Below are 17,468 nucleotides of genomic sequence, written 5' to 3' on the forward strand. Positions count from 1 at the left end.
AGGGAGAAGAACTCTCTCTCTGGATGTCAGTCTCTGGTGGGAATGCATCTCCCAGCCATTGCTGTGCACCTGCCGTGTGCCAGGCTGAAGGTAAGACATTGTTCCACGCCTGAAGGGAGCTCACACTCCTTTCCCCTTTCTTCCTTAGTAACAGAAATATATATATATGCATATGTACTCTGCGTGTGGTGGGGGGAGGGTGGGCATGGGAGGAAGCATTTATTACCCCAATTTCCCAACATCCTTTGCAGCTAAAGGACTAAATGCTGTGACTAAGTCCTGTGGCTAAATTCTGGGCCATGAGATTTTAGGAGAAATGTTGTATGAAGCTTCTGAGAAAACTGCTTAAACTCGGCTGGAAGTGAACACTTTTCTACTTCACCTACTTCCTTCTGCTTCCGTCCAAGGATGTGACTCTGATGACTGGCATTCCAGCAGCCACTTTGGACCATGAAGTGATCCATGGTGAAGAGGAAAGACAGAAGGAAGTAGGATCTCTAATGATATTTTGGAACCACCCTATCTCTAATCTGGGCCTCCCTGGTGGCTCAGCTAGTAAAGAATCTGCCTGCAGTACAGGAGACCTGGGTTTAATCCCTGGGCTGAAAAGATCCCCTGGAGAAGGAATGGCTCAGTATTCTGGCCTGGAGAATTCCGGGGACTGTATAGTCCATGGGTTGCAGAGAGTCACACACAACTGAGCAACTTTCACTATCTCTAACCTGCAAAAAAAAAAAAAAGTTAATAAATTTTTATCTTTTTTAAACGAGTATTTTTCAGGTCTCCACACCTAGCCAAAAGAAGTTCCTACCTGAAACAGGGAGACGTCATTGTATTAAATGAAAAGTAAGTACCTAATGGGACTTCCCAGGTGGCTCAGTGGTAAAGAATCCACCTGCCAATGTAGAAGACGCAGGAGAGTTGGGGGTTCAATCCCCAGGTCGGGAAGATGCCTTGAAGAAGAGAATGGCTACCCACTCCAGTATTCTTGCCTGGAGAGTCCCGTGGACAAAGGAGCCTGGGGGGTTGCAGTCCATGGGGTTGTACAGAGTCAGACACCACTGAGCATGCATGCACTTAACGACTTAATACAAGCAAGTAAAAATACGAAGAATTGAGAGGAAAGTCAGGGAAAACTTTGCAGTGAAGAGCATACGTCCCACTTAAGAAGGGCAGCTCCAGTTGAATATTTTCATACAGGTTGCTGGCCAACTGTTGCCACAAACAGTAACGTTTTTTAAAGCCAGGATTTTGATGTCCAAACTCCCAAGCTTAAAGTCACTCCTACTTTAAAAAAAAAAAAAAACTTCTGTGCTAAATAACACACAGATGGCAGGAACTAGCCTATATGCCCTAGCTTTCTATCTCTAAACTAAGACAAAAGATAGGAGTAAAGAGGGCAGGGTCCAAAAGAGTTTGGGGAGGCGCCACTGGCTGCAGTTAGACTTGCAGGAGGGAAGCCATGGGAAAGGGCAGAGGTGTCTTAGAAAGGGGGTCAAAGTGTGACACAACTTCCTATATCAAATATCCAGAAAAGGCACATTTCCAGAGACAGGAAGTAAGTTTGTGGTGGGAAAGGAGAAGGGCTGTCAACGGACATGAGCTTTCCTTTGGGGTTGATTGACATGTTCTACAATTAGATGGTGGCAATGGTTACACAACACTATAAATTTACAAAGAATCATTGAATTGTACACTTAAAACAAGTGAATTTTATGGTATGCAAGTTATATCTCATTAAAGTTTAAAAATTTTCAAAAATATAGTATGAAAACATAAAATACCTTATCAATATTTTTATATGATTATATGTTAAAATGACAATATTTTATAAATTGGGCTAAGTAAAATACAGTATTAAAATTTTTTAAAAAGAGCAATTGATGACCATGGGCTGCCTCCCAAGTGGAAATGGTCCAGAGTAACCCAGGTTAGAGTTTATTTCTGATTTCCACTGGGGGAAAGCAAAGGGGTCCTTGGAAATTGACCAGGGCTAGAGGACCTGTGTGGAGAAGGCAATGGCACCCCACTCCAGTGCTCTTGCCTGGAAAATTCCATGGACGGAGGAGCCTGGTAGGCTGCAGTCCACGGGGTCGCTAACAGTCAGACAGGACTGAGCGACTTCACTTTCACTTTTCACTTTCATGCACTGGAGAAGGAAATGGCAACCCACTCCAGTATTCTTGTCTAGAGAATCCCAGGGATCGGGGAGCCCGGTGGGCTGCCGTCTACGGGGTCGCACAGAGTCGGACACGACTGAAGCAACTTAGCAGCAGCAGAGGACCTGTGTGTCTTCTTTAACTGAGTGGGGGTCAAGGTGAAGCATGAGGGGCTCTTGATGCCTGGCTTCAAGGCAGAGTCAGCGCAGACTGGTCAGATCTAAGGCAGGACTTACTGATATGGAGAGGCTCTTCTTCAGGCTTGGTCGAAGACGATTCATTGTCCTCGATGTCCTTGCTGCCTGTCGCCTGGGTGATCACACTTGGAGGTTCATCCGAGCCCGGGTTCACGGAGATCATGCTGCTCTGGGGGGATGACCCTCCACTCGTCCGAGACAGACTGAGGGTGGAGCCTCGCCGGCTTGGTTTGCGGGTGGTGGGGCGTGCTACAGGGATTTTGAATTTCTTGGTCTGAAGAAAAGAAATAAGAAAGGAGAATTTTAGAAAGAATGAAGGAAGGAGGGGAGGGGGGAGGGAAGGAAGAAAAAAAGCAAAACCCTGGCTCTGAATGTAAATTCTTTTTGACTCTTTCCAAACACCATGAGATATATTTTGGCTCTGGGGAAACCTGCCACACAGTGATGTCATTTATACGTGTGTATTACCACAAGCAAATTTGATGGGACTTACTCTATTCAGTGAGTGCCATGATTGCCCAGTAGTCACCACAGGAAGCTGAACATGTAATCCAATGACGCTGCCATGAACCAGAACACATTTTGACTTTCCTTTTGTAACAACCATCAGAGTTGATTTTTAAACTAGGGGAGGATGGGTCTAATTTCTTTTAGCTGCATCTTGTTTTTCCTCCCCCAATTCTAGGAATCAACTTTGTGTTCACCAGATGACACCTGGGCCTCAAAGAATAAAGATTTATATTCGCTGGGGTTTTCTGAAGAATACAAAATGGAGAAAGCTCTAGCCTTTACATTCAGGAGGCGGAGTTGGGGAGGCAGATTTGACTGATGAGGAGAAGGGGAGGAGCCATGACGGAGGTGGGCAGGAAGACCGAGATGACAAGTCTTAGGAGGTAAAAGGCGGAAGGTGGGCAAAGTCCTGTGAGAAGAATGTGAATTTTTGAAAGGAGAGTGGGCAGGTTGCAGGTATGTGTGCGGGTGCGTGTGCATGTGTGTGTGTGCATGCACACCCTCTTGCATGACTGGCTGTCACTTTAGAATGTACTTTGTGTGGTTATGTCCTCATTTAATTCATGATTCAAGTCTTAGGTTTCCTAACCTGTCCCAATTTACTCAGCTGCTCCGGGTAAGAGCTCAATTGCAGGTCTGGGCTACAGTTTACACTCCATTAAAATAGAAACAATTTCACCTGAGAACATTTGAAATGAAAGCCCTTGGAGGGCAGTCTGAGATCTTCTTTGGCTGAAACTCATAGCTGAGATGCCCTAGGCAAGAAGATAAGGAGAGGCACATCTGAAGACACACAATGTCTGATCAACGTCTAACAGGGTGGCTGCTGCTGCTGCTGCTGCTAAGTTGCTTCAGTCGTGTCCGACTCTGTGCAACCCCATAGATGGCAGCCCATCAGGCTCCCCGTCCCTGGGATTCTCCAGGCCAAGAATACTGGAGTGGGTTGCCATTTCCTTCTCCAATGTATGAAAATGAAAAGTGAAAGTGAAGTCGCTCAGTCGTGCCCGACTCTTATCGACCCCTTGGACTGCAGCCCACCAGGCTCCTCCGTCCATGGGATTTTCCAGGCAAGAGTACTGGAGCGGGGTGCCATTGCCTTCTCCCCAACAGGGTGGAGAGGGTGGCTTTCAGCAGGCCTCATCTCAGGGAGTCCACAGTGTGTAATCAGAAGTTATTTTTTGACTGGCTACTAAGAGAGTCAAGTTGGCTTAAAGCTCAACATTCAGAAAAGATCATGGCATCTGGTCCCATCACTTCATGGGAAATAGATGGGGGAAGAGTAGAAACAGTGTCAGACTTTATTTCTTGGACTCCAAAATTACTGCAGATGGTGACTGCAGCCATGAAATTAAAAGATGCTTACTCCTTGGAAGGAAAGTTATGACCAACTTAGATAGCATATTCAAAAGCAGAGACATTACTTTTCCTACAAAGGTCCGTCTAGTCAAGGCTATGGTTTTTCCAGTGGTCATGTATGGATGTGAGAGTTGGACTGTGAAGAAAGCTGAGCGCCAAAGAATTGATGCTTTTGAACTGTGGTGTTGGAGAAGACTCTTGAGAGTCCCTTGGACTGCAAGGAGATCCAACCAGTCCATTCTGAAGGAGATCAGTCCTCGGTGTTCTTTGGAAGGAATGATGCTAAAGCTGAAACTCCGGTACTTTAGCCACCTCATGCGAAGAGTTGACTCATTGGAAAAGACTCTGATGCTGGGAGGGATTGGGGGCAGGAGGAGAAGGGAACAACAGAGGATGAAATGGCTGGATGGCATCACCAACTAGATGGATGTGAGTCTGCGTGAACTCCGGGAGTTGGTGATGGACAGGGAGGCCTGGCGTGCTGAAATTCATGGGGTTGCAAAGAGTCGGACACGACTGAGCAACTGAACTGAACTGAACTGGAGTCAATTTCTAGGGAGGTTGATAAGAAGTCTGGGGTCCCCAAGGAGGAGAATGGGGTCTGGGACTCTCAAAGCAAAGATAGGGGTCTGGAATTCTCAAGGAGGAGGAAAGGACAAACATCTTTTTTTTTTTTTCCCCCTCTACATTCCCTTAGTCTGTCACATAAAATGTTTTTTTCTTTAAGCCCAGAACTGATGATTACATAACAACTCAGTTTAAACTCTGTACTAAGGATTATATAACAACAATGTATCCTGCTTGAGGACAGTTTTTCCTTCCTGAAAACCTTCTGGCTAATCCTGTTATCTTAAAATGTAAATTATGGGAATGGGTCTAGTAAGATCTTCACAACCTTGAGACATTCTTTTGATTTATTGTAATAACTAATTTAAAAAGTATATAACTCCCTTGCTTAGATTAGCAAGGGGGGCACTCTCTGTTCCCCTTCTGATGTCTATATCAGAAGCTTTCTCTGTTCCTTTTTGTACTTTAATAAAACTCTGCTATACCAAATCTCTTGAGTGATCAATCCTGGTCCCTGGGCCTGAAGCTAAATCTTCTTCTTCACTGTTCACAGTAAGCTATCACTACTTCAGGGGCCCTGAGTGTAGGTGGAACTGTTAGGGGAAGCACACTGATTGAAAACGCCCACCTGGCCAGGCACCATAGTAACCATTTGCATGAGTTGTTTTATGACAGGAGATCCTGATAAGGAATATGGAACTAATAAGCCACCACCAACCGGAACAGTTCGGGAAAGGTTGAAAGGAGACACCCGTGTCCGTCCATTTCCTAGAATCCCTCTCGCTAGCATCCATCTTGGCTGAGCGATGCGTGCGCCCCCAGGAAAGACTCTGAATTGGAATGATTGTCCAAAGACCACCCGGAAACTAATCCCATCACCATAAAACCCAAGACTGCGAGCCACGCGGCAGAGCAGTTCTCCTGGGTTCCCTTACCCTACTGCTCTCCACCTGGGTGCCCTTTCCCAATAAAATCTCTTGCTTTGTCAGCACATGTGTCTCTTTGGACAATTCATTTCTGAGTGTTAGACAAGAGCCCAGTTTCTGGCCCTGGAAGGGGTCCCCCTTCCTGCAATAGAACCTCCCTGCTCCGGAAGAGGGAAGGGATTTCTCCATTACACAAGGCAAGGAGAAGGTCAGGGAAGAGAGACAGGAGGAGGCTGTGGGTCTTAAGATGTGATGTCTCCCTGTGAACACAACCTCCCCCAACAAACCTTCAGGGAAAAGCCACACAAGTGATGGAATGTTTCACAAAGTGATAGCCTGGGGACCTAGAGTTCGAACTGGGTTTAACCAGATCTCCAAGGGAGTAGATGAAGCTACAAAATGACTGAGATAAAGAAAAAGCAAATGTCCAAAGCTGACATGCTCTCCCCTTTGATAAATTAGCAGCCTGATGCAGCGTCCCCTTCGTCGTGGACAAGAGCTTGCCAGACCGTCAGAGGGCTCCTTCGCTCCCTGCCCCAGCTAGGGAGAGAGAATATCAGAGCTTTGTGATAATACCTGTAGAGGTCAGCTCTTCCTGACTCACCTGGCACAACATGAATTCTTGATTCGGGAAACCAGACTCTTTTACATCAATGTCATTTTTGAAGTCTGGACAGATTGTGTCACCAGGGCAGCCTGGAGTCTTGCAATGAGCATTGGACCCAGAGCTCGGGGACTTGCCTGGAGCAGGTCACTCCCCTACTTCTACTCCCTCATCTGTACAACAGAGAGGATGGGTTGGGATGATCACAGGAGAGCTTTCCACGCAGAGTTCTGTGCACATCTTCCTTGCATTAGGATTTCATTCTGTGCTCCTAAAGTTGCCATTAATTAAAATTCAATTAACAGTCACAGCCAGGAAATCCAAAGTGAAGGGCTGACACTTCTGATTAATTGAGAGTGGCAGAAGAATAAAATGTGTGTGGAGGGAGGTGTGATAGGCAGATTCGGCATCCTGCTTGCCCTTTATTGAACTGACTCTCCCTGAATTGACTTAAATCCCCAAATGCTTCTTCTCTGTGTCTGGTATTTCACTCAAGGAGTGGTGTTAATTGGCTGCTGTGCTTCCAACCAGGAAGGATGCTTTTTTTGCAAAACAAGGAAAAGGTTTCCTTATACTTTCTTAGAAGCAGGGGTTTCAAACTGGTGGCCCATGGGGAGACATGTTTAACTGCTCAGAATTCTACAAACTGGGGATATGTTCATATGAAGTACTGAGGTTACTGGTCTCTCTTGAAAATGATAAGCTCTGGATCCCATTTTCACATGGTGAAATGAGTAGAGCTAGGCAGAGGTTGTTTCCTTTAGCTGTGTAGGAGAATTCTTGTTTGCCATAGACCTCCCCACTCCCTACTATATTACCCAGCCTAATCTTTTCACTTAGGCAATTTCCCCAGCTTTTGAGGATCACTGCCCTGGCACTGATGAGCTCTACACATAAAGAAGAATATTGATTGCTGTAGAAGTTGACTGGAGCCTCTCTTTCAAAGTCCTTATTCTGCAGGTGGAGAAACTGAGGTCAATAGAGAGGAAAGGACTTCTTCAACGCCACACAGGGAACTGGGTCACAGTGGCTAAACTGGGTCTCATGACTCCCTGATTCAGTGCTTCCCCACCCTCAGGACAGACCACACTGCAGCCTAGAGTGTGACCCACAAACTGGCCCAGGAGGAATTTCAACTCGGAGTTCGAGGGCAGTGATTCACTCACCCCTCCTCCAACTATAGTTGTCGATAGTCCTGAAGGACTTTTTTTTTTAAAGGTTCGTGGCTTCTGCCTCTTTTTTCTGTGCATCTCTGGAGACAGATGCACATGGTATCTCCATAGCAACTTTCAGTGATAAAAACAAAGGCTCTACTTCTCAGATGTAGAGTGCTCTGATGAAAAAGCAAGAAAACGGTGAAACTTCCTGAGGGGCGAAGATAATCATGATGCCAGAGAAAACATGCTTTTGAAGAGCTTGGTGTTTAATAAATAGGGTTTAATAAATAGACCCAGGATTAGTTAACTCTTGGCTCTGCATGGCTTCATGCAAATTACTTAACCTCTCTGAGCCCCAACTTTATGATCTCCTACCTGGAAATAAGTATAGTGTTTATGGAGTAATCAGGAGGACAGGACTGGCTAATATACCTAAAGAGCTTCTTTAGCACAGAACCTGGCCCATTGTAATTCCGTTTATAGAGTGGCTTCTAAAAATGATATAACCACAATAATGCACAGCATTTTAACATTTTCAAAATGAGACTGTGTATTTTTTCCTGGGGTTCTTTGCTAATGTTGAGAAATGAGCAGAAACCAACATTATTTCCATTCTGTGGGCTGGGGCATGGGTTCGACAAAAATCTCATTGTGTGTTCTCTCAACAGCCTTAAGCGCTCTACTCCTGCCATTATTATTATTATGGGGCTTGTTTGCTAAGTGGATGAGTTTGGGAGTTAGGAATACTCTTGAGTGAAAAGAACAGAACTCTGGATTTTCTCTTAATAATAGACCCACGTTCTAGTTTGTAGCAAGCCCTGCCTGTTCAATCACTCATTTCTTGTTTTCTGAGTTAAAAGAGAGAGAGAGAAAGACAAATGACTGTTATTGATTAAAAATATAGAGCTAAAGAGCGAGGTGAATCCATTTCCTCCTGGTGACATCTTATTAGGCAGCTCCTCTGCTACTCCTCCCCTCCTCTGTGAAGTGGTATCTAGCCAAATGGCATTTCTTCTACAATCCCCAGATAACCATTTTAATTAAATTCACAAAAGCCATCCAACAGCATGAGGTTCTGATTTCCCTTCACTCAGAGCACCAACTAGAAAAAAAAAAAAATCCCATCAGAGAAAAGACTGGCAAAAAATGCCTCCCCCTCCAAGTTGGGGTTGGTAACCAGACGAGAGAGTGGTGAGCAAACGGTTACCTTCGGTGCTGTGACGAAGTGCTCCCATCTCTGTCCCATGGACTTGTCCTTATTGATTTTTTTTATTGTGCTTTTGCTTCCACCTGGGTCCCTGAGTGAGAAACAGCTTAATGAGTTTTCCGTTTCTAGAGCCTCAGTTTATTACAAGTACTTTTAAGAAAAGCAATAAATCGGTGATGGATGGTGGCACTTCTCTGCTGTGCTTTTCCCCACTCCTGTACTCTGGAAACAGTGGGAGGGGCAGTTCTCCATGGCCGGGGTCTTGTGAGTGGGAATCGAGGTTAGGAGAGACCGCAGCCTGCGGGGTAGGGCCTGAGGGAGGTGCAGCGTATTTGTCCACATTCTGCATCTATCTGCATCTTGGACTCGAGTCCTCTAGCAGACTCCAGAGCAGGTCTGTGGTTCCTCTTGGGGGTGAATCGAAAAGCATGTTTGTTTCTGAATCTCTGCCTACTCTAGTGCCTAAGGGTGTCACATCAGGGACAATTCTGAGTGACACAGAGAGAATTTCTGGGTGTGTTTGCTGTGGGGAGGGGTGCTAGGGGAAGCTTGTGGGATGAGTTGCACAATGAAAATCACAGGTTTGGAGTTTACTGAGTAAAAGCTCTATACAATCCTACACCCAAGACGCTTCTGTGCATTCTCGCTGAATCACCTCAATACCACCTTGTTTTGCAGATATTTATCATCTCATTTTACAGATGAGAAAACAAACTTAGGGTCTTCAGTCACTTGCCCAGATGCATATTTACAATGGATCTAATGACCATCCCTTGCGTGGGTCCCTCCAGGGCCCTGTACCTAATTTTTGTATTTTAACTTTGTATTCTTTTTCTTAAAGTGCCCCTCTCCCCAGCTGAATAAACTTCAGGTCCCACAAAACCTGGATCTTCCCTCGTGGGTTGTAACTTTCTGAGAAGGAGACTGAAGCCCCAGTAGGTCTGGAAAGTGACCTACCTAGAACCCTTTATCTGAAACCCATGGGACCAGATGTGCTGCCAAATTCAGAATGTTGGCATTTTGCAACGGAAATACGCTGTATGTATATAACATATTGGGGGCAGGAGGAGAACGGGACGAGGATGAGATGGCTAGATGGCATCACCGACTCGATGGACATGAGTTTGAGTAAACTCTGGGAGTTGGTGATGGACAGGGAGGCCTGGTGTGCTGCAATTCATGGGGTCGCAAAGAGTCGGACATAACTGAGTGTCTGAACTGAACTGAATACTACATATTAACATAATCTTGCCAGCGGGCTTTGAGGCACCATCTTTTAATCCAACATGTTAATATTTCTGCAGCAGTATATATGAATATTTACACTAGGTGGGATAATGACTACAAATAGCTTCAAGTTTTGCCACCAGATGAGTTTGGTTCATGTCAGACTTTGCTGCCAAACTGAGTTATGGAAAAAAACTGAATTTTCAGAGCCTTTTGGATTTTGGACTTGTGGCTACAGGGTGGTGGAGCCCTGCTGACAAGCAAGCTGGAAGACTCAGTAACGACCTCTACCTTTGTAACAACTGATTGACTGATCTCTTGATCTCTCCATCCATCCATCCATGCGTTTATCTCCTTTTTCCCTGCAGAAAGGCTTTTTAGATGTCTAGGAGCCTTTAAATCAGTTGGCTGGCTGTCACTCAGCATAGAGGAGGAGCTAGAAGGAACAGACAGCCAGACCAGTTTGACTGTGGGGAGGCACCAATAGGAATCTAGGCTCCTCAGGGGCTGCTGGTCAGGGGAGGTGCTCAGATAGGAGCCAGAGGTGACCCTTACTTACTGACTGGTTTCTGTGGCATGGGGGTCTGAGTAGCAGAATCAAAGGCTTTTACCAGCTCCAGTGGAGAGGGGGATGTGTGTGCTTTTTGTTGGCAGAGCCTTGCTGGGCATCTCCTAGCTCACAGCCTCGATGCTGGAGGAATGCATACAGGGTCAAAGTCGGGCTTCGGAGGGCGAGGTGAGAATGTGCCTTCAAGCTTTTTGTAAGACTCTATGTTTGATTACACAATAAAAAGCCCTCTGAATAATTAACAGTGAAGCTCATTTAACGTTGATTCTGCCTACCTCTCCCCTGAGTAATCAAATTAGGGAATATTCAAAATCCAGCCAGAGAAAGGAGCGATACTTCAGTCCAGTAAACAATATTTAAACTAGCGGCGCTTTTGAAGTCTGATTTAAGGCTCACCAACTGGAAGCTTTAGCGTTTCTGCTTTGGAGCATTTTCTTTCAAGACCACAGGGCTTTTCTCGCCTTTTCCCTTTGCTAACTCAGCCCCTGCTGTGCCTCCAGCCTTCTTCTTGAAGTTCAAAAGCAGCCCCTCTTTTCCCTTTAAAATTAAATCTGGTCCCGGCCAAGCTTTCAAAATCTTAAATATTCAGACCCAATTGGGAAAGATGGAGGTTTATCGTTCACGCAGACTTCCAAGACGACCCGAAATCTATTGCAACTTCAGGCAGCAGGTTAAATGAGCTAAAAATGCAGCAGGCTTCCCAGGGATCTTAAAAAGCCCTGAGCATCGCTCTTGCAAAGCCATTGATAAAGACAGGACCTGGTTAGACAGGATTGGTCTCTCTGATGTTTCATTTTCAGTAGCAAATAAACCAAACAGGAGGATCAATAGGGAGAGAAAAGGAAATAACCTGAGCATTGTTGTCCACAGTGGGCTGACTGCACACACCTCAAGCAAGGAGGGCAGGCAGGCTGGTGTTCCTTCCCAAGGCCTGGAGGCACAGTCAGAGCCCTTCACCCACTGGGGTCTCAGGTTTTCCTGGCTCTCTGAAGTCGGGTATAGCTCTGTGACTTGCTTTGTTAAAAACAAAACAAAACAAAACAAAACACATGAGTGCAAGTGACCAGTAGCTTGCAGGGAGGATGCTTTAAGGGCCAGTGCTCAAGTCAGACTCCCTTTTCTGCTGTGCTGATGGGGAAGCTTATGCTGAGATGGAATTCCTATCATCCTGGGCCCCCAGGTGACTGAGGTGAGGAGACTCCTGTGTGGATTACATGTACAGGGTGAGCAAGATGTGAGCTTGGGCTATGCTAAATGGCTGAAATTGGGGGGTTGATCGTCCCGGCAGCTTAATTTACCTGACCTAATTGATAGCTCTGATTTATTGTCTGTGTGATCTCAGGCCAGTCTCTCTGAGCATCAGAACCAGGAAAAGGGGTATATCTGGGTACTTAACTGTGGGTTTAAGAATCTGGTGGACCAGCTGTCTGAGTCTCTGCCTGCCCTGCTGCTTCTGAGATGTGCAACTTTTTTTATAATATTGACCGTCTCTGAGCCTCAGTGTCTTCAATTGTCAAATGGGGAAATAGTAGCTGAGTCAGAGGATGATTAGAGTGAAGATGCAAAGAAATGGGCTTGTTAGGAGCTTGGCAGGATGCCTTGTATGGAGAACTGAATACAGCTGAACTATGAACTACATGCGCTTTTTTTGACAGACATCTCAGTGTGGTATGGAGGAGGTGCTGTTGGTGGGTAGGAGACACTCAGGCACATCCGTGGGGGAGAAGCCGCTGCGATCTTCAGACCACAATCTCTCCCTGCTAAAGCTTTCCGGGGGATTCTATCGGCTAGACATCAAGGGAAGGGGTCGTTGAGCACTGTTGCGTCTCTTCTAACTCTGGCTGCTGCCACTTAAAGACATCTAACCACAGTGCAATCTGGGTCATTTTCTCAAACGCTTCACTTGCTCTTTCTGAATCCGCATTTGCTTCTGAGGGTAGAGGGTCTGCTGGCAGGTTTAGGACATGTTCACAAGTCCACGACTGGAGATGGAGGACGGAGGTACCTGCTGACTTTGCAGCAGAGAGAGGCCGGAAATCAGAGCTCCTGTGGCCATGGTGCCTGCCCCACCTCTGGAGTAATAGGCTCTCTGGCTGCCCAGCCATGTTCTCCCACTCCCGCAGAGATGTCTGCTTGAGTACAGGAGTGGGAGGATCAGTACAGGGGAAATCAGAAACTTCACTCAGACGTCACCTTCTGTGTGTCTTCCCCTGACGACTCAGCTTAAAAGTCACCCCACTACCCTGTCACTATCACATCACCCTGCCAATTTCTTCATGACTCCCACTGCTATCTCAAAGTATCTTGATGATTACGTGTTTATTATCTGCTGCTCCCCACCACCTCCCTTGGAATAGAAGCTCCAGAGGGCAGGGACAATGTCTGTTTTTCCCATGGGTGTATCCCCAAGAGTGCCTGAAAAAAGTAGGTTTGAGGAAAATGAGACTTTCCGGAGTAGGGGTGGTGGGGATGCATGATAAGGGAAAAACAACTTAGTTTAATAATTACTATTATGTGTGTTGTTCACAACAATGCTGCATTTTTTTTTTAAAGCGACAATCTGGCAAACACTTAAGATCTTGAGAGAATTGGTTAAGTATGTTGATAAACCCCAAAGGTATTAAAATAAGTTTTGACATGGAGAGATAATCCCCGTGTATTAAGGTAAACAACAAAAATTTAGTTGCAGAACAATAAATGTAGACTAGCTTTTTTTTCCTAAAGGAAAGTATATATTTGCATGTCATATGATCTTAGTAAGTTATAGTCCCTTTTTATATCCTGGCAAATAATACTTCGTAATGAGTTATCCTTTATTTTTTTGATACTGGATTATTTCCTAAATTAATTGAAGATTTTGGGGCTTTAGCTAGAAACAGAGGAAACAATCATTTAGTGGTTAAGTGCAGATGCCTTGCACCTGGGCTTTGTTGTTCTTTAGTCACTCAGTCGTGTCGAACTTTTTGCGACCCCATGGACAGCAGCACACCAGGCTTCCCTGTCCTTCACCACCTCCTGGAGCTTGCTCAAATGCATGTCCATTGAGTTAGTGATGCCATCTAACCATCTTGTCCTCTGTTGTCCCCTTCTCCTCCTGCCTTCAATCTTTCCAAGCATCAGGGTCTTTCCTAATAAGTCAGCTCTTCACATCAGGTGGCCTAAGTATTGGAGCTTCAGCATCAGTCTTTCTAATGTATATTCAGGATTGATTTCCTTTAGGATGGACTGGTTGGATCTCCTTACAGTCCAAGGGACTCTTTTTTTTTTTTTTTGACTAGTCAAGTGCAGTAGTGAGAAGCAAGGGACTCTTAAGAGTCTTCTCCAACACCACAGTTCAAAAGCATCAATTCTTTGGCACTCAGCTTTCTTTCTTGTCCAACTCAGACATCCATACATGACTAATGGGAAGACTATAGCTTTGACTAGATGGACCTTTGCAGTAGGCAAAGTAAAGTCTCTGCTTTTTAATATGCCGTCTAGGTTTGTTACAGCTTTTCTTCCAAGGAGCAAGTGTCTTTTAATTTCATGGCTGCAGTCACCATCTGTAGCGATTTTGGAGCTCAAGAAAACAAAGTCTGTGACGGTTTTCATTGTTTCCCCATCTATTTGCCATGAAGTGATGGGACCAGATGCCATGATCTTAATTTTTTGAATGTTGAGTTTTAAGCCAGCTTTTTCACTCTCTTCTTTCACCTTTATCAAGAGGCTCTTTATTTCCTCTTCACTTTCTGGGCTACCTGGGTTCAAATCCTGAATTTTACTAGCTGTGTAACTTATAGCAAGTTACTTAAATTCTCTTTGCTTCAGTTTCCTTATTTTTAAGTCAGAATGAGGCTCAAATGAGGTCACATCTCCTGACCAGTGCCTGACATAGAAACCACTCACATGACAGCTAGTTTCCTTATAACACAGTGGCTAGATTTAGGTACCTGTGTCATATTTGAAATGTTTTTTATGTAGAAATGCATCTCTCTTTTTCTAAAGGAGGTGGTGGGTTCTTTGGGCCTAGAAGCCCAGCCCTTGAGTGTTTGGACTCTCTTAATCAAAGTCAAAATTATTTGGAAGTCTCCAGTTGAGAGTGAGTCTAGGGCTTCCCTGGTGGTCCATGGTTTAGAATCCGCCTTGCAAGGCAAGGAACATGGGTTCGATCCCTGGTCTGGGAAGATCCCACATGCCATGGAGCAGCTAAGCCCATGAGCCACAACTACTGAGCCCGTGCTCTAGAGCCCTTGAGCCACAACTACTGTAGCCTGTGTGCCTAGAGCCTATATTCTACAGCAAGAGAAGGCACTGCAATGAGCAGCCCATGCACAGCAATGAAGAGTAGCCTCTGTCCACCACAACTAGAGAAAGCCTGCCTGCAGCAACGAAGAACTAAAGCCAAAAATGAAATAAGTAAATAAATCCTAAAAAAAAAAAAAAGAGTGGGTCCAGGAATTCCTTGGTGGCCTACTGGTCAGGATTCCAGGTTTTCACTGCTATAGCTGCATAATGCAGTCAAAAAAGGAAAAAGAAAAAAAAAGAGTAGCTTCAGTGGTGTCTCTGGGACAGCTGAGGCAATAAGACACACCCGACTGCGCTTTCTACGTAGCTCCAGGGCAGAGCACTGATTACCTGACTATGGAGGCTCAGGGAGGTTGGAGCAGCTCCTTCCCTCTGCCTGAAAGGTAAATCGGTAACTTCTCACTCCCCTCTTTGACCTGGGGTCTGCCCTGTTCTTTCTCACTGAGTGGGACTAAGAAGAGGTATCACTAAGGCTTGAAGTGCTTGCTTACACTGGGTCTTGTCTGCTTCTCTGTAAAGGTCCATTCGTTTCTAGTCAGTCCTTGGAAAGTGAGTCTCTAATAAGAATAAAACTGATATGAGTTCACAACCCTTTATTCAATTCCAAAATCCAAAGGGTCTTGAAAACAAACAAAACAAAAACTCATAATTTACTTGGCAGCAAAACATGATCTGAACTGATGGAAGACTATTGATGACCTTTGCTTACCTTGAGTATCCATTTAGTGTAAACATTCATTTTTTTTTCTGCAGAAATATGTTTGACAATAGGGTGCTGTCCTAGTTCCCTCTGGGAGTAAAATGCTCTATTGTCTCATATTTCCATTCTAAAATGCCGAAAAAGAAAAAAAAAAGCCACAATTTTGAAATGCAGCTGGCCCCAAAGGTTTGAATAAAAATCTGTGGCCCTTCATGTATAAAACAAGTCTTACTTTGCCTAAACAGAAGCTTCCATCTCTCAGAGGAGGGTAATTAGCACATTCATTATTGAAGGCTTTGTTTCTGCTCTCTTTGGAGCTGATCATCTTGTCAATTGAAATAAACTCTTGCTAGAAGTAGAATTAATGAGGATACTAGAAAATGATAAAGTGTTTCTATTTCCACGTGATGAAATCAGGAAGATCTTTTTGTTTTTTTTTTCCTTTCTAAATAAAGTGGAGACTCAGACACAACTCAGAAGGACATCCTAAAATCTGTCAGCTCTCCAATTTCCCGACCATCCACCCATCTACCCAAATATGGGATCTTCCTGCGATGAACAAAGATCATGTTTGTAGCACGCCTGCTGCCAGTTAGTAAAATTTTGCTGCCTGTAGAAAGCCCACTTTGAGGTACTTTGCAATGGGCTCCTGAGCTATGTTTTGGGCCCGTTTTTACAGGTGAGGGATCTGAGGCTCAGAGGTGAGGAGCTTGTGCAGGTCACTGGGCCAAGTGGCAGAACCATGATCAGACATGAGATCACCCCACTTTCTTTCTATAAAATCCATAAGGGGGCAGGGACTAGACCTACAGCCATCATTACGTCTAACAGCAATGAAACCTCTAGGAACCTATAGGTCCCAGAGGATGGATATTTCCTTTTGGAAAATGCATGGTGGGTGTCAGGACTCAGGGTTTATGTTTCAAGCACTTCAGTAACAGGAGATGCTTGCTGCTTGATAGTGGAAACTCAGAAAATCTCAGTCAGGAGAATTGAAGACTTGGTATTTTCCTCATGGGGTCATTCCCTGGATTGCCCATCTTCGCAACCAGTTTTGGGTTGAACTCATGTAGCTTCTCCACCCCTCCCTCCATCTCTTTGTATGTTTTTCCATTCACTCAGTGAACATAGCTCTCAGCCATTGGTAAAATTCTGCTCAGAGGTGTATTTCTTCCCTCACCCTAAGTCTCAGTGGTATTGACAGTCACATCCCTAACGGCTCTTTAAAATCAGGATTTTGATCTTGAATAGCTATCATTTAATGAGCACTCACTGTGTCCTCAGACATCATGCTGAATGTTCTACATACTTGATCTTGCTTAATCCTTACAAGAACTCTTCTGGTTCTGTTCTTGCAGACAACTTGACTCTCCTTAAAGAAACAACAGCTTACATGCCTGCCTGTTCCTCGCTCTGCCTTGTATGTGCCACGCAGTTCCTGCGACAGTGGCCTCAAGGCTGCTTAGGAGCCCTGCTCTCTGGTGGAGACGCATCTACCACTTTTCATGGCTTAGCTAACAGGTGCTGGAGCTTCTGCCTGAGCAAAGTCAGCTGCTCCTGGGACCTGAACACAGAATATTCCCTTGGGTCCAAGTGGAGAAACACTTTTCAATATATACTTAAAAAAAAGAGAGAGAAAACAATACTTTAAGAGAAAGGGGAAAAACATGGAGAATGGGAGGAGTAGATGGGAAGGGGACAGGAGGAAAATAGGAAGAGGATCAGATGATGAACAGTGTGGGGAGACAGGATCCAGGAAGAGGGCTGGAGAGAACCTAGCTGTGCTGAGTTGGGCTGGGATGGCTGGCCAGCCAGTTTTTGTGAATACTCTTGCCCTGGCTGACTGATTTTGAGCTTCTCATGTGATGTTACTGCATGTGGAATTGGGGAAGAGATGCTGGGAGGGCATGCACACGAGGGTTCTCACTGCTACAGTTTGGACCCAATAGGATAGAACTCCTATAAGCAATCTACCACCCCCCAAAAAAACAGGAGAACGACGGGGA

At 45.1% G+C, this 17,468-nt stretch overlaps 1 protein-coding gene across 4 annotated transcripts in view; it reads right to left on the reverse strand.

Moving 5' to 3' along the window:
* The window catches only part of CCDC60 (coiled-coil domain containing 60), a 173,857-nt gene that overhangs the window by 16,369 nt on the left and 140,020 nt on the right, over positions 1-17,468 (reverse strand). For all 4 annotated transcript variants that reach the window (XR_005722957.1, XR_005722956.1, XM_040250794.1 and 1 more), the window contains exons 6-7: positions 8,684-8,774; positions 2,396-2,630 (exon numbers count right to left, since the gene is read on the reverse strand). Coding sequence is in view for 2 of the 4 variants with exons in the window: in XM_040250794.1 (XP_040106728.1) it covers positions 2,396-2,630; positions 8,684-8,774 (326 nt within the window). In the remaining 2 variants the exon portion in view is untranslated. The remainder of the gene's footprint in view (positions 1-2,395; positions 2,631-8,683; positions 8,775-17,468) is intronic.

This window comes from Oryx dammah, unplaced genomic scaffold (assembly GCF_014754425.2).
Source record: "Oryx dammah isolate SB20612 unplaced genomic scaffold, SCBI_Odam_1.1 HiC_scaffold_12, whole genome shotgun sequence".
In the NCBI taxonomy this organism is placed as follows: Eukaryota; Metazoa; Chordata; class Mammalia; order Artiodactyla; family Bovidae; genus Oryx; species Oryx dammah.